Source organism: Crinia signifera, chromosome 8, assembly GCF_055691185.1.
Source record: "Crinia signifera chromosome 8, ASM5569118v1, whole genome shotgun sequence".
In the NCBI taxonomy this organism is placed as follows: Eukaryota; Metazoa; Chordata; class Amphibia; order Anura; family Myobatrachidae; genus Crinia; species Crinia signifera.
In genome coordinates this window covers 127,704,749-127,725,881 of record NC_139224.1, presented here as the reverse complement: position 1 = coordinate 127,725,881, position 21,133 = coordinate 127,704,749, and the positions used below count along the sequence as shown (strand labels likewise).

Genomic DNA, 21,133 nt, shown 5'->3' with positions numbered 1-21,133 from the left:
GGTTAGGAATGAATGCAGAACAGATTTGTGAATGCAACAGTTCATAATGAAATGGGCACCAGATAGGTGGTCTGGAAATGGTGAACTGTTGGTAGATCTTGAGGACGGATTTAACCACCCATAAGGTGTACAGCCACTTAAGTATTTTTCAACCACTGATGTCCCCGCAATGAGGTACCCACGAAAAGCAAAAAGCTGTCCCTTGGCAGGCAACAGCAGCTAGTGTCCCTACTACTCCACAGCTAGTGTCCCTACTACTCCGCAGCTAGTGTCCCTACTACTCCGCAGCTAGTGTCCCTACTACTCTAACATAGGAAAGCTTTGTGTTACCTGAAGAAATTTGGTGGCAACATAACCCCACCGTATGGATGGATTCCTACAAAAAACAAACAAGAGAAGGACAGTTTAAATAGACAAAACAAGAACAGATCACAGTAAAAATAGTTTACGGCCACCTCTTTCTCACATGAGATTACAGTGCCATGGAACAAAACAGTTAAAGCTTTGCAGCAAATGAGAGCTGGCCCTGGTGGCTTTAGACAAACAGGTGCAATAGACTGGTAAACAGTACAAAGTAGAGCCGACATTTACCTTGGATAGTTGTCTCGGTATATCAGGGTAGGAACAAATAGGAAATACAGGTACTGAGTAACTTGTGGGACTGGAACAACCGCTAAAATAGAAGAAAGTCATTTAGGTTTGGGATATAAATAAATAATGTATACAAATACAACTGTGCATCAATTCCTAGCTGAGCTAGTAACAGTACAACACAAGGTTCAATGTATGAGGGACAGAGTAGAGCAACTCACTGGGGATAGTAAAAGCAAGTAATGGTAACTAGCAAGAGAGGAGGTGACCAGAGTGTGGTCAGTGGAGGAGAGGTGAGCGCAAGTGAGAGTTAGGCTGGAAATGTAAGGGAGCTGAATGATTGAGGTCTTTATATGTGAAGGTGAGAAGTAGGAACCGTACTCAGTGGATGGCAAAGGGATTTGAGATGTAAATAGCAGCATTACAGATAGACTGACTTGGGGGAAAATGGGTGATTAGTAGGCTAGAATGGAAGAGGTTGCAGTAATCCAGGCAGGAAATTACATGGGATGACCATTTTTGTGGAACCCATTGTTAGCAACAATCTGACCACAGAGATATCACGAGGTTGAAGCGATAGGATTATGAGATAGACGACTGGATGCGTGGAGGGAAGGTGGTAGCAAGACTCAGGTAGTGGACTTGAGGAATAGAAGTGAGGTGATGAGCTCAACAGATCCCATCGGAGGGGTCAAATCCAGTATTGGCAGATGAAAAAGTGCTGGGTCAGAAAAACATATTACAAATATAATTATTGTAATAATATATTAACACCTGAGAAAAATAAATGTACTGTAGCTGGTGCCCTCTGTGGGTGAATTCACTGTATGACTGCAGGCATCTCCAACATAGCAAGGTGCTATGGCAGCACTAAGCAGAGGTTAAGACACAGAGAACCATAGCTCTCTGTGTCTCAATGTGTGACCATTTTTGATAGAGCAGCCCATTACAGGGACAATATTATACAGGACGGGTACCCCAGCAAGTTGTTTATTTCTAGCACAGAACATTGCGGTCTCTATATTATACACAGACATACTGAAGTGCCAAATGTTATCGGATAGCATTATGTAAAGGTATTGGTAGGGACACCACCATACTTGAAAATGCCCAACCCTGCATCTGATGGAATCTGACATCTCACAAGGTTATATGAACACACAAATTCAGCTGAATACCAGATAGGCTGCTCATGACTAAGGGACTTGAATTATTGGTATTATAATGGGTTCCCAAAAGGACAGGACCCAACTTGTTCAAACACTCAAAATTCCTTGATACGGTGTCACATATGTACCTGAAATACCTTATGGAAGGCACTGCCAGTCACCATGCAGTAACCGATCACGGATGCTTACAGATTGTGACCAGCTGCATCTGGCCAATTCAACGGTAACAAGCAACTGACACTGGCTCAAATAGCAACACATTCAATACAGGATGTGCCAGACGTACGTCTATCAGGTCAGTACAGCATTATTTATCTTCAATGGGATATCGCAGCAGAAGAAAGGTCAAGATCTGGGGTGGGGGTCAGTTTCAGGCAGCTGGCACACTGAGTATGAAGCACACCCCATGAGGCCATGAACCCCAGTTTTCAAAAAGACTGGTGGAAGATCCATAATGGTGTGGGGCAGTGGTAGCCAACCCTAGCCCTCGAGAGCTACCAACAGTTCACATTTTCCAGACAACCTAGCTGCTGCACTCATTAATCACTGACACATTTTAAAAGATCCACAGATGGAGCTAATTAGCTCACTTGTGATTCTGTGTGGAGACCTGGAAAACATGCACTGTTGGTAGCTCGCGAGGACTAGGGTTGGCTACCCCAGGTGTGGGGTGTGTTCACGTGGCATGGGTGGAGTCCGCTGGTCCACCTAAAGAAATCGACTATGTGCCTGATAACCATTTGCAGCCCTTCATGGGCTTCATGTACCCCCACAACATTTACATATTCTAGCAGGATAATGCACCATATCATCAGTACCCAGTCGGAGAGTTCCAACAAATTGTGTGGCAACCAAGTTCACCTAACATGAACCCAATTGAGCACTGTGTGGAGAGGTCTATTCACACCAAATATCATTCAACTACAATTATCAGGAATCGGTCCGATGCTATAAAGTTGGCAATAATCAATAGTCATCTCTACAGTGGTCTACCGTCCACTTGTCAAATCAATGCTGAATTAGCCGGGCTAGAGAGGGTCCTACACAATAGGCTTCAGTGTACATATTCCATCTACACTTTGACTATATAAAAGTGAATACAACTAAAAAGCCCTAAAGAATATAACATTATAATGACATCTAACCAAGCCTGTAAAACATTGGTGTGTTGACAGCTTGCCACTCACTTGATTTTTCCTTGGTAAAAGAGAATATTCGGGGGACATTTTCTCTCACAAAAGAATGTGCCTTCATCATCAGCCGCACCTGACAGGAAATTAGAGGTCAATGAACACAAATTTTGAGGGAAAACTGAAACAAGGTAACACAATTTTGGTCTGAAAGCTACTGTACCTGCTCCAGGATGACAATAAAACGGGATGCTGGGGGTAAATTGTGCTGTACAACTATATATGCAGGGCAGAAACCAAGGCCAAACAGCTGAAATGACAGGTATAGCGACCCAAAGAAAATGGAGCGTAAGGTGCGATGAGAAGCAGCCTTGTATCCCTGGGCCCACGTTGAGAAGAGGACATATGGAATGATCAGCGTGCTTAGGAACATGGCTATCCACGTGGATAAAACAATAGGAAATTTTCCAAAGGCGTAGACCAAAAGATCAAACTCCAAAACAAGTCTGCAAAATGAGAAATGCAAGTCATATGGCAGGTGCAATAGAACACAAGGAGTATTGAGCAATGCAAATGTTATCAAAAAAAATAGTTACTCGTTATCACAAGCTAGTCATTACATGGTCAAGATACTACACCGGCTGTAAACGTCACGACTACTGTAAGAGAATGGCTATACTAGAATAGGCTAAGGGTGAGACTGAACATTAGCTACTGAAGATATTTCACAGTGGTCATATGGAACAGCTAAGATAAAGGATTGTGGGATTTTTGTGACATGTGTACACTTGTTTCCAAAATTTAGGGGACAAACAGATATAACCATGCTCCCCACCTTGTTTTAACTTTGAGTGCCTACATATGTATGTATGTATGTATGTATGTATGTATGTATGTATATTATATATTTCCTATACGATGAATAAAAATGTTTGCTTGGCAAATTTCACACCTAGTTTGACAAATTCTATTTGCACTCAAAGGGTTAATAATCTTTCCACAAAGCAAAATCTAAAATGTTTTACAATTGGTGGTACATCACAAGGCATGCAGTCACACATTCCTAAGCCACCCTGAAGTCATTGGTAAAAGTTGTTTATACGCAGATGCTTCAACCAACAAAAAGGTATGATGTCATAGCATGAACACAGACATGTCACCACAAGATTTTAAAGCTTAGGCTGCAATTAGGGTTAGGCTTAAACTAAAAATCCCGTGATCTACATTTTGTTGACCTCCACAATGCCGACATTATGCAGGTCAACATTATGCTGTTGACATTCCAAAAGTCAACATAACATACCACACCACACCCAATTAGGTAATTGTAATAGATTTAAAAGTTGAGCTTCTATTTATTTCATAACCATCACCTAATTTGTATTTCTGTCAGGTAATCAAATTATTTATTATTTTTAAGCTAAATCAGTAGAGGTCAATTACAGAGACGCAGGGACCACAAATACGTCAAATAGATATTGGGGGAAGTGTTGCCTGTTCTGAGATCAGATTTATCTGTGTACTACATGAAGAAAACCAAGACCTGTCATACTATTTATAGGCAAGGCCGTTGGATTTACAAATTGCAGAGCTTGAGAGATACAATGCCAAGGCCAAACACAGCACTAAGGGGGTTATTGTGGTTCACTCGCAAAGGCAAATTCACTCTCTAATGCAGCCCCATCTGCAGTGCATATGGTTTTGTCCATAAGAGAGTGTATTTGCCTTTGCGAGTGAACCAGAATAACCCCATAAATGACAGATAATGTACACAACCATAGACAAAATGCAGTTCCATCTGCAGTTAAAGGCCATGCTTACACAATATAGCAATAATTCAGACCGGATCACAAAGCTGTTTTATATAAAATGGGTAAAACCATGGAAGGAGGTAGAAGTAACATCTGCAAAGAGAGTTAGATTTGGGCGAGTTATTTTGTTTCTGTGCAGGGTAAATACTGGCTACTTTATTTTTACACTGCAATTTAGATTTCAGTTTCAACACACCCCACCCAAATCTAATGGTGCTCATATACTTATGATGCGACATCGCAATGCGTTATCCGATCACATCTTATGGTGCCTAAAGTGCCCTCTTCCAGCACCCAATGTAGCATGCCATCTGCAATGCCACATCGGGTGCTGGAAGAGGGCAGACGGCAGAGTAGCTTAGCGCTGTGAAGGGAAAAAAATAACAGTTTAACACACTGGGAGGCCCCCTGATTAGCTGCGAGAGCTCTCTATCAGAGAATCAGAGGGCCGTTCAGTGCTTTAAACTGTTTTTTAAAATTGTACCACTGCCCCCCGCCAAAACTCTTTCACAGCCCTATGATGCCCGCCAATTGCATTCAAGCAATCGCATGTGGTTAAAAGCCATATGCGATCGCTCCTGCAACTCAATAGATATTGGGCCAGATTCTCTTAGCTTCAAAAGTGATAAAATGAAGAGTGATAAACAGCCAGCCAATCAGCTCCTACCTGCCATGTCACAGACTGTGTTTGAAAAATGTCAGGCAGGAGCTGATTGGCTGGCTGTTTATCACTCTCCAATTTATCACTTTTGAAGCTTAGAGAATCGGGCCCATTATGTGCAGCACGTAATATCTATCAACACGAGATTCGACTGGTGGGCCCATGCATCGCGTCGCATGGTACACATCGAATGATTGGATGCAATATATCATAAGTGAATGCTCTACATAACTCTCTGCACAGGTTACATCTGCCCCACATGCAATGCAGCACGATTTTGTCCATTTGCTAAAAAAGCAGCTTTGCGAACAGGTCTGAATAGGCCCCATGATCACTATCTTGTAAAATTGAGTAAAAGAGGCAGACAGTGGTCCGGAATCCCAGAGCTCACTAGTCTTGGACCCCCAGACGCATAATACAATGGCACCATGACTCTCTGGGTCATACACAGTAAGGAATTCTTAGGGAACAGGCCACAGACCTCCAAGTCAGTCAGTATTTCATCTTACACAATAACACTTACCTGCCCTTGTCAATGCAATCCACAACCAATGTACTCAGGATGAAGAGGATGAGGAGGGCAATGAACATGTGGTATATCGTACGGAAGTGATTGACCTCAAATAGCTCACTGTATAAAATAAAATGACCATTTTGGTTTATTTAACAAAGTTATAACCAAACAAAGGAAAATGCAGTTTTAATCTCACTGAGAGCTTATAGTCTGAATCTAGTCTATTAGGGGCAGTATTTACATACATGGATTCAGTGGGAATAAATGTTTTCTACCTTACAGGAGGAATAATAAATCAAACATAAAGAGAATGAAACATTTCATATGCCTTAGAGCACTGCTGCACAAATAAAGTACATGGTAACTACAAGGTGCTCCGAAACCAGCCAGTGACAGAGGAAGAGCAGAAGCAACAAGAGGCTACATTCAGACTGCTGCAAGACGGGGGGGTATACAATCGGGGGAGATGGTCGCCGGGCCCTATTAAATGCGGTCTTCCCCGACAGCATTGAGCAGGGTTTCTCGGCAGAACGAGCCCGACTTAACTAGCTGTTCTGCCGAGAACGGCCGGGTAGTGACAAGCTGCTGGCTGGAGCTTGCCTTCCCGGCCGCAACTTACGGCCACGCCCCCTTCTCGCTCCCCGGCAGGCGGAACATTGAATCCCACCTGCATGTTCTCGGTCGAGCGGACCGAGAACGGACAGGGTCGCGGCGGTCGAGCATACCCCCTTGGGTGTCATAGTACCTCAATATGGTACTACGTACATACAGCCAACATCCATACATGAATGCATATTGAATATGTACTTACTCTAGAAGAGAGCGCCTCGATACAAAGACCTTCCCATGTTCAGGTGGTGATTTCCCGGTCCTGAAAGTAAAAGGTAATATCTTAGGTTATATTTAAAAGGTTCAATGTGCAGATTCGAAAACCATCCACAATAGAGAGAGACTAATGCTAAACCTTTAACAAGCTTAAACCTCAAGGGTAAATACTACAGTACAAAATATGTCAAACCCCTATATAAACTCCACTCTCATTTTCCACTTACTACATATATTCTATGTACCAGGCAATGTCACAAGAACATAACCTTCTATAAAGTATCACAGGAGAACATGAACATCAGAATTCAAGTAACTACATATGTGTCCACATGCACCTATCCTCATATCACACCAAACAGCCTCTGCTTACCACATCTATAGACTTAATCCATAGGATCCACAGTAATATTAAATGTTATATTACCTCACTTTGTGGCCATCTTTTTCTTCATTTCCAGGGTAGAAATTAGTAGCTGAGGCAGAGGTTTCAAGACCAGTGGATTCTTCAATGAAGTTGTTTACAAATTCATTGAAGTGGATGTCAACTTCCTTCATTAATTCATTCTTCAAAATCTAAAGTAGACAAGAAGAAACACTTTGCACCATACTGAAACCACTAGAACGGCATGTTAAATGTCACCTCTCTAGGACAAGATGGAATTTATCTGTTGCATCAAAAATTCTAAAAGCAGAAACCCATGAACCAAAACAAAAAGAAAGTAGAGGGGCTCTGGAACATCCCTTTGAAGGTGTATTGTATACACACTGTGCGATTTCCCTAGCCTACGTTGTTCAGTATGTAGGCTAGGCAGAATCTCCCCATGTGTATGGGGCTTAAGATTTGTCTGCACTGACACCCTTCTCCTGCCCCCTCTACCCTCACTTTACATGATGAGAGGAGTCTGCACTGAGTGAGTTATTTCCGGTTAGCCTTCATTTTGGCACTACAAAAAGGTATTTCGATGCAATTAGGACAGGGCTAATTAAATATGCAACACATGTATAGCAAGTTTGTATACGGAGCAGACCAGAACTTGTATTGGAAAAAAGCTGCAACTGCTTCATTGTATCACTTCGTATACAGATTCAAAGATATAAAAGTGTCATATTGAACGAATCAGCAGTTTCCTGGTGCGTCTTCATTGCATTCAGTCGCATTTTCGGCACAAAAAAAAAAAAAAAAAAAAAAAAAAAAACACATGCGCTAGCAGTCTTTGACTAAACTTGGCACACCAAAATGGGCTGTTTGGCATGGCTGCAGCCATGATACAGGAGGACACAGCTGGAGTAGCACTGCTCAACAGATTCTTTTCACAGTTTTTTTTTTTTTTATATATTATGTGGAAGATGGAGAAACTAGCTGAATGCTGCAGTTGTCAGGTCAATGAATGTACAGGTCACGCAGTAAGGGTGATGTGTTTACCTCAGCTTTCCTCTTCAGTTCCATCTTCCTGTGTATCACATGTTCAAAGTCCATAAAACCTGTCGGGAAGAAAGGACAAGTCAGGTCGCTGTGCACTGAACACAGACAAACAGAACCAATGTAAACATGTGCTTTATCCAGGGAACAAGGCCACTCAGAGATCCTGCAACACTGGGTACAGAAAGTCCTAGCCTAGTAAACAGGAACTAACGTTTCCCAGGTCTCTTTTGCAGAAAATGGGGAGGGGGGGGGGGGGGGGGGGGCAGGAGCTAGCTAATAGAAAGACAACAAAAATAAATGAAAGAAATAATAAACTGTGCACCACATGTTGCAATGGATTTCTGATGTGGTCTATATACAAACAACAGACAGAACGTAGTTCCTAACTAGCAAAATCTGGTATACTAGAGTGCAATAGTTTGTTTGCATTGCATATATACAGAACAATATAGACCAGGTATTAGGAGGAAAGATTGGTCAGGACCAGCGCTCAAAACAGCCCGGTGTTGTGTGCTACAAACCGTTAGAATGGGGTAATAATGGGAATAGGCTTATACGGTCTAAATCAATACATGGATCATATGGGTTAAATAAAGTTTACTTGGTATAAAACAAAAATACCTGTGAGGTGCATAAGATGTAAATGAAAATGATTAAAGCAAGAAAACAAATGAATAAGTTAATAAATAATCCCTGTGTGGCACTGAGGCTGGAATTGTTTGTGCCAGATTGTACCAGAGATCTCCTAGTCTGTATGGATTGTCAATGGAGGTTCATGGGTAGATGAATAATCTACCTAATGTTTGTGCTTGCAAAGTTTGCTGCCTGCGTCGTCCTGCCAGGCAGCTGAAGTGAACCACAGTGTTAGATGAATCTTCAGGTACCCCTTTACACTAGAGTAGAAACAGCAACTTTTATAGACCATGTATTAGACTTCTTGCAAGCAATGCACATATAGTGCACACTGGAGTTAGGGTTAGGGTCATAGGGTTAACCACAAAAACGGTCAACATGGCAAATATTACACCAGAAAAAAAGTCAACATGAGTTTTTCACCATTTTTTTGTGTGTGTGGGGGGCAGGCTATACTTTGGGCTTCTTTACCATTCCCATATGTACTGTAAAACATGAAATAAAGAGGGGGGGGGGGGTTTTCACAATCGTAAAATCGTAGAGTACTCAAACCACGAGGATGAACAATGGCCTCTCCAATATTAAAATGTAATATTTTGAATTCCGAATAACTTTGCTATGCGTATGATTACAGCCTAGGGAACAAGGTAAATGCCACCCGTTATGGCATACAGTAACAGGTCTGAGAAGTCAGTCAATACTAACTTTTCAGACAGCCACTGTTCTCTGGATTTGCAGCGGGTCCTGACGTCAGCCGCCCACCCCAAGCAGGCATCGCCACGCCTGTGTTAGCAAGGGAAGGCCCAGTGGTTTTATGGGGATGAGAATAAAACACTGCTGCCGTCCCCTGTCCGCCCCATATCCTCTCCTTACCGGGTGAATGCCTCAGCGAGTGCGATACTTGCTGAAGGCTTTCGCGAAGAGGGTTTGCACATGTGCAGAACCTCAGCATCGAAAATTGCTTCGAATTCGAACCTGAATGAACATCTCAATCGACCCTATAATCTCCTGTTTTAGCATTACACACACCTGCTGCCTCAAACAGCCAAAACGTCACACACTTTCTTCATTTAAAAGCAATGTGCCCCAGACGCTCTTTACCAATAGTACCCAATACGTTTGGGCTACATAATTAAAGGTTAATATTTATTAATCTATGCAATTAGTTATTTCAGACCACATGTCTGTTCAAGGGGGGGGGGGGGCGCAAGTGAATGGTTCTGTATATGCATGCACAATACAAAATACAGGGGTAGATGTATGAAGCAGTGATATAGGGAGGTGCCTGGTACTTTATCACTGGCCAATCGGCTCCTGACTGACCCTTTTCAAACCTAGCATGTAACTTAACAGTCAGGAGCTGATTGGTCAGTGATAAAATACCAGGCACTTTATCACTTCTCCTCCCTTATCACTGCTTCATACATCTACCCCTCAATGCTAGTCTACCACTGCTCTCCTAGTTATCTAAAGGACTAATTTAGCACAATTCTGAAAGGACAAAGCGTCCTTGCCTTGTATTTAAAAGCAATAAGTTATGTTTATGGCAAGGCTAAATTGTGACACCCCCCATGGCATACGGTGCGAGCATTTAAATTAGTCATTCTGTAGTGTAGAAGGTCATAGCTTGTCACTGTCATGCCACTGAATGGTCATTTTATACATCCATCCCCCAGACCACAAGAACACCATTAATGTCCTATCTGGAAAGTAAAGAGGAGAGCGTTATATACTTACATAACCACATTTAAGTTTATACTAAACTACAGAAAGCCGATGTAAATTAATGTTGACTAAAATACTCTAGTCGGCAAGACTGTGGAACAAGTATTTGGCCACTCACCCAGTGAAACATGAAGTCTCAGTTCCTTAGCACGTGTCATGTGTAAATTGTGCTGTGCCAGCAAGTAGCACACAGTATGACCTGTAGTGTTTCATACACTGTGCTACTTCAGGGTCTGGATAGGCTTGCAGCTATATCATCTTGTTCTCCGATAGGTTACCTGGTGTATACAGACTAATAACCATATACTAAAAATGTAGATCTACTCCAGGCATGGGCCATAGGGTCAACACTATGAAGGTCAACATAAATGTCAACCACTAAAGGTTGACAGGTCAACCGGGTTGGAAGGTCGACACAAGCATTAGGTTGACAGTCAAAAGGTAAACAAGTTTTTAAAGTCTTTTTTGTCCTGAATGTTGACATGGACACCATATCAGTGTACAGCACACTACTATATTCTCCCTCCATACCCTAGTGCAAGACTGTTTATCCATTTTTAAGCACCACTTTATATCAGCATTAAAAAAAAATGACTCTCCCCCTCCACCGCAAAAAAATAAAATATACCCATAGGGTGTTTGAAAGCGCAGTAGACAAACCATGGATGATGATCAGTTGTTAGATCTGTTTGTGCACACAGAGAACACACTAAGCTAGAAGCAATTTCATCTTGTGGTTGTGAGCGTGGTTTCTCATACATTAAACTCATCACCCCTCATAAATCTATTGCATCACAGCTGATTATAATTATAATAGCCAGGCCGCCATTTACAATCTTTTGATCCAACAAGGGTGTTAATTGTTGAGAGGCAGAAGGACATTATGCAGCAGTTGAACAGAACAGTGGGAGTCGTTATGTGATGTTCTCCCTTTCACTTGACAAAAGCTTTATTTCATCATACATATTAAGTAATCTAGCTGACCTACGAATAACTCATTGGTTGAAAGAGAAGTTTGAAAAGTTGACAAAAAAAAAAAAAAAAAAAAAAAAAAAAAAAAAAAAAGGTACTGTAAATGTGTTGTTGTTATTCCTGGACTTTATTTATTGCTGTGCTAAACAGGTAATAGGTTTTGGCAGTGGGGGGCAAATAGGATGAGAGGTAGAGGAAACTGATCATCATAAGAGGGCAAAGAGAAATTCGGTGCTTATGTATTATCTGGGCGCCCGATTTTTTCATTGCATGCCACTACTTAAGGCATGCGATGCTTCATTGTAAAGACCCGATTTTTAATTGTACAGTCAACCATGGGTGATTTCATACCCCCACTATCCAACTAGGCATGGAGTTGATTTTATATACTGTAGTGTGGCGAGCGCAGCGAGCCCCGCGAGGGGATGCAGAATACATGTAAAGTAATCCGCGGGGCTCGGTGGCTCGCCACACTATATAAAATCAACTCCATGCGTAGTTTGATAGTGGGGGTACAATTAAAAATCGGATCTTTACAAGGAAAAAAAATTGCATCGCATGCCTTAAGCATGCAATGAAAAAAAAAAAAATCAGGCGCCCAGATAATACATAAGTACCGAAAATTACTTTTATCTTTATCTTAAGAAAGGGTGTGAAGTGAATAGGATGGCATGAACCAGAGAAGGGCCCTTATTCTGGTTGGTGCGGATATTCCCGCATTCTTACGGAGCGGTCCGCACGCCACGGTGTTCTGCCGCGTGCGGCCATCGTCCGTAGAAACGCCCACGGGTCCTCCGCATTCGGACGGACTCACTCTTTAAGAACAGGGCGTGTTTACGGACGACATACAAACCGTGCGTGTGCGGGAGAAACACTCCGATTCTGCACGGTATTACAGAGTATTACAGAGTGTGCTCGGGAATACCGCATCCGAACGGGAGCCAAGCGGTGCTACCGCACGTAAGCGGAGTATTTACGCCAAACAACCCACTATTATGTATCTTCTGCAATACATCACATGACCCACTTATTCAAATACCTATCCTCATAAAAAACTTCTTATTTGGAATTGGAATCAATTAGATGCCAATATATCCTTACAAGCATGCCTAACACATGCATTGCACACATTAACCCTTACAGCAATTGAAGTGCAATGGTTTCAATTAAAGCACTGACAAGCGTCCTATTAGTGAGTAATGAGTAAAGGAGTCGATTCTATTGGGTTCAGGTGTTAATGCTTGTAGTCATTAGGCGTACGTTCGCCTACCGCATGAACGAGTGGTGTCCGCAAAGCAATAGTACACTTGTGGACACCGCACATTTCTTCCCTTTTTGATCGCGTGCATTCGGAGTGGTATCCGAATGTACGCCCCCCAACATAAGTGTACTCCCCCGTGTCCGCCCATGTTTCCGCCCCGTTTTGCCCACTTTGAAACTACGCCCATGTGTCATTCCGCATGACGCCCATAATACGCCCATATTTCCCGACTGATTGCGGGGAACAGTTTTGGACGGGATTTGGCCGAACAGGTACGGAGTCAAGGCGTGGCACATGCGCGTTGCGTTCTCCACGCATGCGCAGACGCCGTAAAGACGCGATCCGAAAGTATGCGGTAAAGTACGCGTCAATCAGAATAAGGGCCAAGGAGAGGTGTAAGAGGCCCACAGTCACTGCTCTATAGTATAATACAGCAAGCACTGTATTATTTATTAGCAACCAATTCTGCAGTGGCGTACATAGGGGTGAAACATACAAATTGCACAGGTACAAGACAGTGCAGCTAAGAACAGAACGTTACAAAGTTCATAATTAAGAATAAAATACAGAAGGGATGGCACTGCTTGTAAGGGCATGGATGCATAGAGAGAGGGAGAGTTGTTATGGGAACCCAGAGTTTCTGCATTTTGCCACCCCCACCAAAAACACACATACACCCTCCCATCATGCACACGCCCCATAGCTGGCAAAGGAACACCTGCATTGTGCATAGCATTCCAAGCGATGCTATGGACACTCGCAACCAGGGCCAGCAAAATTCACATGCGCAATCGGCCCATCATCGGGCACAGGCCGAATCTGGACCTGTGCAAGCAGGTCTGAAATCGTCCTTAATAGCCCAAAAACCTCCAATGTTCAAATCATTTTTACAGGTGGTATCCCGGTTTTATTATTAAATATGCTCTGACCAATCAGGACCTGTTTTTCATTTAAACTAGTTGTTTATCAAAGTGGGAACAAGTTGCTGAGCAGATGGCAGAGGCTAGTATTCCTAACCAGAAGAGACGCTGGTGGAGAAATCGTAAGAAAATAAAAATAAAAAGTCAAAAACCCACATAAAAATGGATAAATTTATTTGTTTAAGACAAACACTGCACACGAATGACAGCCATGGGGATTAGATTATAAGGTAGCAATGGAGAGTGTGCAAAGTGGCGTGTTATCTGGCAGAAGTATTTGTAGCGAGTTGGAATAAGACCAATGCATACAGCAACAGACCAGGGTGGTTTGACAGGATTGTAATCACAAGCCAAGAATTTCATCAAGATACAAAAACAGGGCAGAGGCCTGGCTGGCAATGCCACGTATCTGTCTCTTGGGGGTTTATTCTAGTTCATTCTTTCTGACAAAATCCTTCTTAGATGGACAAAACCATGTGCACTGCAGGGGGGCAGATGTAACATGTGCAGAGATAATTAGATTTGGGTGAGTTATTTTGTTTCTGTGCAGGGAAAATACTGACTGCTTTATTTTACACTTCAATATAGATCTCACTTTGAAGAAAAACCCCACCCAAATCGAATTCTCTCTGCACAAGTTACATCTGCCCCACCCGCAGTGCACATGGTTTTGTCCATCTAAGAAGGATTTTGTCAGAAAGAATGGACTAGAATAACCCCCTTGGTCTGCATTCACCACAAACTACACCAAGCAGGGTCAGGCTAGTTTGCATTGGGTTCACTACAGTTCAGATTTAGGCAATGTTTTAGTCAGTATTAGTCATGATTCATAAGAGAAGAACTGCCCAAATCACAGGGAACACTAAAGTCAGCCCCACATGACCAACAAAGCCTCAAACACAAAAGTAGTAAAAGCACACCTCCTATGGAAATACAATAGCAGGAGAGGAAAAAAAAATCAAGAGTCCTTTTATTAATAGCACATGAAAACACATTCTACTTCACATGTGATGTTGCTATAGGCAACCAATCAGATCCTGTCTACTATCTTCTAGACTCAACTCTAGAAGATAGTAGACAGGATCTGATTGGTTGCCCATAGCAACATCACACGTGAAGTAGAATGCACATTTTAGTAAATTTCCCCCATTGTATCTGAAGAAACCTAAATGTCGTCTAACTCTGCTGGTAACACAGTAGAACACTGTCAGTCCATGCTTACAAATCTGTCCATCTCACTGTACATTAGGTTACAAACAGAATCATTTGCAATTACATTTTAATTCCTCTCAAAGCAACACTGGCTTGTCTGATCCTTCCAGTAAGTAACCAATGCTGGCCGTACAATAGAACAGTGGTTCTCAAACTCAGTCCTCAACACAGTTCACACGAAAGGTGCACTCATTACGGACTTGACACTTTTTAAAAGATCCACAGGTGGAGCTAATTATTTCACTTGATTCTGTAATGATACCTGCAAAACATGCACTGTGTGGGGTCCTGAGATCAGAGTTTAGGAACCTGTGCCTCAGAATGATGCAAATTGTCTACAGGTCGTATGATCGATCATACGTGCCATAAAACACATACAATCTGTTCACGACCACAAGCCATCAAACTGATCATATGTGCAGCACATACTAGCAGTAGCGACCTCTCAACCCGTGAGATTGCGCTGAAATACCTCAATGTGCACATAATTGATCACTCAATCCATGAAAATAGTGTACACTGGCCTAGAATAGTTCTGATGTACGGCCAGCTGAAGGGCTTAATTCAGGTTTGGGCACTGATGTCATTTCATTTGTGATAGTGTAGGCTACAGAGCTGCTAATGTTAGCAATTGATGCTGCTGCCCAGGAATGAAAAGAGAGGACCACTGGAGCCATTGAAATTCATTTGCAGTATGCGTACACATTCACAGCTGGAGGCACCAGATTTCTCTGTGTATATGTTAATGTCAGATACATGCCCTGAAAATGGTCGCCGTTACATCCCTGAAAACGGTGCAATTACCTTCAAAATAAAAAAGCCACTTCTTATCAAATCACTCTCTGATATCTACACTGCAAGAGTAATTGCAGCAAATGTGCAGTCTGCCAATTATCGCTCAATGGCATAGCATAAAACTTTTAATAAAGCCCAAAGATACCAGCCTTTCCTCCCTCTATTACAGAGACTTTGAACAACCAATGTAGAAGCCGGTATAAAAAAAATAAAAAAAAATAAAAGAAGGGGTATAGAACACGGTCAAAGGTCACAAGTACTAGCTGCTGACAAAGGACATAACGTGTAGCCCTCTTTAGCCAACATTAATTTTACAATGAAGATAAAACAAACATAATACACAGGGTGTCTACAACTAAAGTTCTATCGGAATAGAACAATGTATAAGCCTGTGTGACAAAATACCTTTCCTGGTATATGGTATGCAGGTAAGGGTGGACGCCTGGCGATTATCAATAGACCACGCATGTGTACGGTCCTGTAGTATGTGCGAGGCCATCATGCCATAACATCATGATTTTTTTTTTTTGATGGCTGGGGGGGGGGGTGCACAGGGGCTGAGGGCACAGCACAGCGATCAGCGGTAGTGGCGGGGAAGAGCGCGGTCCCGGCGCTTGGAGATGTCATCTCCGAGCACCGCCTCAGTCTAAACTGGGGGTGGGATCCTTCATCCAAATGCCGAGTCGGATCCGGGATTTTTGGTGTAAAAGGGGTATTAGATAAATAAAATTAAAAAAAAAGACTTTCACGCAGTTTATTTACAGTTGTAGCATTGGGGACTATTTAATATCAAAGAGTGTCGATACAAGAAGCAAAATTTGCATAGGGGGAAAGTAGTGTTCGGTACAAGCTAGTATCCGAATGGAATAGCCTCAGAGTTTGGCAGCCGTGCAGGTTCCAGCTGAACTTGGGAGGGTTTTTTTTTTTGTTTGGTTTTATTTTTTTTAAAAAGGGGCAGAAATATATTAGGCATGGCATTGGCAAACTCAGAGATTATTACATTTTGCTGCTATGTGTGTGTATATAAAGCCAGGGCTGGTTGTGATAGGGGTGGGGTTTGGGTGAGAAACTAGGTTTTAAAAGGTCCCCATACACTTATTTGATTTGGGCCTTTTTTACCCAATTTTAACAGATCGCGGTGAGAAATCAGGGGAAAAATGGTAAATCATATGTGTTTGGTCTCAGATTCTGATCCGCAGTCCCATGCGAATTGGAATGAAGCCAGAAATCACAAGTGTTGCACTAAAGATTTGTCAGCCCTTACTGGGATCGCATACGATACATTGTATCCAATTACATGTTCACCCTAATAACCTGATGTAAGAACTGTGACCCACTGACCAGAGTCTCTATAAGCACAACACCCTGTGTATAGCAGAGTGGTATCTACACTTCAATATTAACTTAAGGGCCCTACATACGCAGAGATGTGTGCCAGAGATACATAACAGGAGATTCAGCACAAGAGATTTCACTCTTGTGGCTCATTTCAGACAATGAGCCACATACAGAGAGATTTGTGTCAGATTCATAATGGGAGATTCAGCAAGGGAGATTTCAAATCTGTCACGACTGTCAGCCGCACATGCCATCAAACTGCACTAATTATATATATATACACATACACACATACATACACACACACATATAATGAAACAATAAATGGATACTGGCCGCTGAAAATAAATATGTCATTAGTGGAACAGTGACTTCCCCCCCAAACATTTCATAGTTGGTAGTCTCCCCCATAAAAAGTTTTAATCGTTGGTGGTATAGTGTGGCATCCCCCTCTCCCCTCAACCGTTGGTGGCACAGTGTAAAAAAAATAGTATATACTTACCAACTCCGGTGTCTTCCAGCGTCGCGTCCTCTCACTGCAGCTTCTATCTGACTGCAGAGGGCGGCCGCGGCACCCGGCAGGTCCAGGAAGCGTCTCTTCAGCTGGGCTCCGGCAGCGGGGCTTCCAGGTCGGCGGCAGCGGGGCTTCCAGGTCGGCGGCAGCGGGGCTTCCAGGTCGGCGGCAGCGGGGCTTCCAGGTCGGCGGCAGCGGGGCTTCCAGGTCGGCGGCAGCGGGGCTTCAAGGTCGGCGGCAGCGGGGCTTCAAGGTCGGCGGCAGCGGGGCTTCATCTGGGCAGCGTGCTCCAGCATGACAGTCGCTCAGATGGCCCTGCTCATCCCCGCGCCACACATGCGGGAGATGAGCAGGAGCTTCTGAGCGACTGTTATGAATTGACTGACCGGGCCATTCTGAATCTTGTGCAGATTCAGAACGGCGGGGGCGCGCATGTAAATCGCTGTGTGGGCTATATACACAGCGATTTACATGCATTTTCAGGCATTTTCTGAGCGATTTAGTAAAATCGCTCAGAAAGTGCCTGAAAATTGTGCTGTGTGTGGGGCCCTTAACTCTAGTTAGCAAATTGGTATATGTGAATGGGACAGTACGTTACTGATTAACAAGAGTGTTCTGGATTCTCCTGGCTTGTTGTCCACGGTCTAATAAGCTGAAGACTTATCTTGTCCTGTCCTATTTGCAGTACGATTTCCAAAATGATTACAAAATGTATTGTCGTGTAACAAAATGAGCAGATTGAGTCCTACCGGAAACTTGCACAATGTTATTGCTAATTTTAGATCAGTTGTGTTTAATGCACTCAGGAACATCAGAACAGTTCCTCGCACTTTATGGCTTTAGTCGTCAGAGGGGAATAAAAACAAAAAAGTGTGGTGAGTACCACCTTTATTCAATATACTACATTTATGTGGTGATTCACGGTCATCAGAATGGATCGGATTAGGCCCCGTTCCGATGGTGGAGGGGTGCTGCGCATGTGTGTATTTGTGCATGTGCAGATCTCGGCACCGAACGGCTTTAGCTAGTTACACAACTGCCCTGGCCTTTCCTTGTGGGGAGGGTGGGTGGGGGCGGAAACTAAGCTGGACCATGGGATGCTAGTAAACGCTTACAAGGGGATGCGTTAGTGAACCGAGGGGATTCAGTGGCAGGGCGTTTGGTGGGGCGATGCCTCATCGCTCAATAAGCAGTTATTTTCGTTAGAATTAGGCCCTTAGTACCGGCTTTGTTTCTGGCAAAACAGATGAAAGCCAAGGATATTTGCTGGTCACAGGACTTGGAGATGGCCACCTAAGTGTATGAGTGTTTGTGACATCATCTGACATCTCTAGATCGATGACGCTGACATACAGTAGGTGGAAGCTTACCAGTTCCAATTTAAGCATAAACCTACAGCCACAAACGATACTTGCTTTAAGAGAAGTACAAATCGAGATAGAACAGATGCAGAAGTAAAAAAATGCAGAAGTAAAAAAAAAAAAAAAAAACCCAAGACCTCAGTAGACAATTTTATCATGCTGACTATCATAGTTATAGGGAAAAACAATAGAAAACGGAAACTCACACCAGTGAAAGATTAAAAACCAGTGACCCCCTCAATAAACCACCATCTATAGACTGGGCGATTGTCCCATGTCCCCAGCCTAGGCACACAGTCCGGGCATGGGGTCTCTTACCCTAATACAAAAGTGGTTACACCACTAGGCAGAAGAAAAAAAAATGAAAAATGTTCCCAAGGATATCTGTAGGTCAGACGGAAAGGTCAATTCAGTAAATTGGTTCAGGGTGTGAGCTTATGTACATATCTTCACCCATTACAGCTATCCCCATAATGAAGTCCACACAATACCCTAGTACTATTTATGAACTAGAAACACCAGAATTCCCTGAAACACTATGGGCCAAATGTAATACGGTGAGAATCAAAAAGTGAGAGATTTTCGTTTCTATTTTTCTAAAGTGGCAAACATGAACACTGAAGAAAAAAAAAAAGGTTATGCCATGTAATTGACTGACCATTGCTCCCAGAGTAAAAGTTAAACTTCCAAAATTCACTGCTTCCCATTGTGGCCCCTGCCAGCCTTACCAAGAATACTGAAGAAGAAGGAACTTATTCATGTGTGTAACATCTCACAGAATAGCATCTCCAGATGACAGTGGACACTATGAATGTCAACATAGATTAAGTTGACAGGTTTTAGGTCGACACATTTAAAAAGGTCAACATGGCTAACGTCGACAGGGCTGGAAGGTCAACAATCAAAAGGTTGACATGAGTTTTATATGTTTTTCCCCACTAAGCCGGCAGCATTTCATACCCTACCATCCACTAGGATGTGTCGTACAAATAGAATAGTGAGCCGGGCGCAGCAAGGTGCCACGCCCGAAGCATGGCGAGTGCAGCCAATTATGCGAGGGGACGCGCTACACTTATATGGTGTCCATGTCGACTTGTGACGGAGTTAGGGACAAAAGAACCTCATGTCGACCTTTTGACTGTCAACCTTCCCTTTGAGGACCCAAAGCTTGTGTTGACCTTCATAATGTCAACAATATGTCCCATACCCGTTCTTGAACAAAATATACAGATCCCGTTACATAAACATCCTTCCACCCTACTAGCCTCTTACCATTACTCACAGCCCTATGGGGCCTTTCTCCTTCTGTTCTTCGTATTACATCCTCTTTTTCTGGGCTTGCAGGAGGTTTAGACAATAAGCGGCGACTCCGCAACATACGATCCTCTGACATTTTTCAAATCAATGGTCTAAAAGTAAAAAAGAAAAAAATTGGGTGAATAAAGACCACATACATTCCAAAGAGGAAACGTAAATTAACATTATTCAAATCTGCTTAACCCCCAAAAAAATTTTTATATAAATATATTAATAATAATAATAATAATAATAATAATAATATAAAAAGGTTAATTAAAAAAAAAAGAATATTGATAAATAGCAACAATTTAAAATAAAACTAGAATAAACAACGTTATTGATACTTTCCTGCCTAGTAGTCAAAGCTCAAGAGCAGAGCGAGTCAGCCAGAAAGGTTGCAACTTGTTTGGTCACATGCTCAATAGGATGTAATTATGTGTCATTTGGAGCAAACAGAGTTAAACAAGGATTTAGGAAGCCAGCCAGCCTGGGCAATGACGTGTAGTCTGCAAACTAGTTTTTGCACACTGGAAAACTGCCACGATCTGAAATTTACACCTAGGTCGGATTATGAAGAAATGTTTACACCAAGAGGATATACAATAGCTATATAACAAATTTACTGGACGATAGTGATCTTTACAGAAATGTAATCCTGCATTTTAAACTAGTCTGACACAAATCTGAGGGGAAAGTGAATAAGGAAATCTTTAGAAATTACAGGTTGAGTATCCCTTATCCGAAATGCTCGGGACCACAAGCATTCCGGATAAGGGATTTTTCAGTTTTTTGGAATAATTATTATTTTATTTATTTTTTTACATCCTTACCTGTCCCCTGGTGGGTCCCCAGTGGTCCCTCAGCGTCCATGGCAGGCCTTCAGCTTCATCTCTGGCGTCTCAAGCTGTCCCAGGAGTGCATTGCGTGAGTTCCCAGATGCGCCGGTGACAGGTGCAATGAACTCCTGGGACCGCTG

The 21,133-nt window shown here is 42.7% G+C and overlaps 1 protein-coding gene across 1 annotated transcript in view; it reads right to left on the bottom strand.

Annotated features, from left to right (window-relative positions):
• SOAT1 (sterol O-acyltransferase 1) overlaps positions 1–21,133 on the bottom strand; it is a 36,594-nt gene that overhangs the window by 10,778 nt on the left and 4,683 nt on the right. The window contains exons 2-10 of the mRNA XM_083157156.1: positions 20,131–20,267; positions 8,128–8,186; positions 7,129–7,277; positions 6,688–6,747; positions 5,886–5,993; positions 3,114–3,396; positions 2,948–3,026; positions 592–673; positions 331–376 (exon numbers count right to left, since the gene is read on the bottom strand). Of these exons, the coding sequence (XP_083013282.1) occupies positions 331–376; positions 592–673; positions 2,948–3,026; positions 3,114–3,396; positions 5,886–5,993; positions 6,688–6,747; positions 7,129–7,277; positions 8,128–8,186; positions 20,131–20,251 (987 nt within the window). The 5' untranslated portion in view covers positions 20,252–20,267. The remainder of the gene's footprint in view (positions 1–330; positions 377–591; positions 674–2,947; positions 3,027–3,113; positions 3,397–5,885; positions 5,994–6,687; positions 6,748–7,128; positions 7,278–8,127; positions 8,187–20,130; positions 20,268–21,133) is intronic.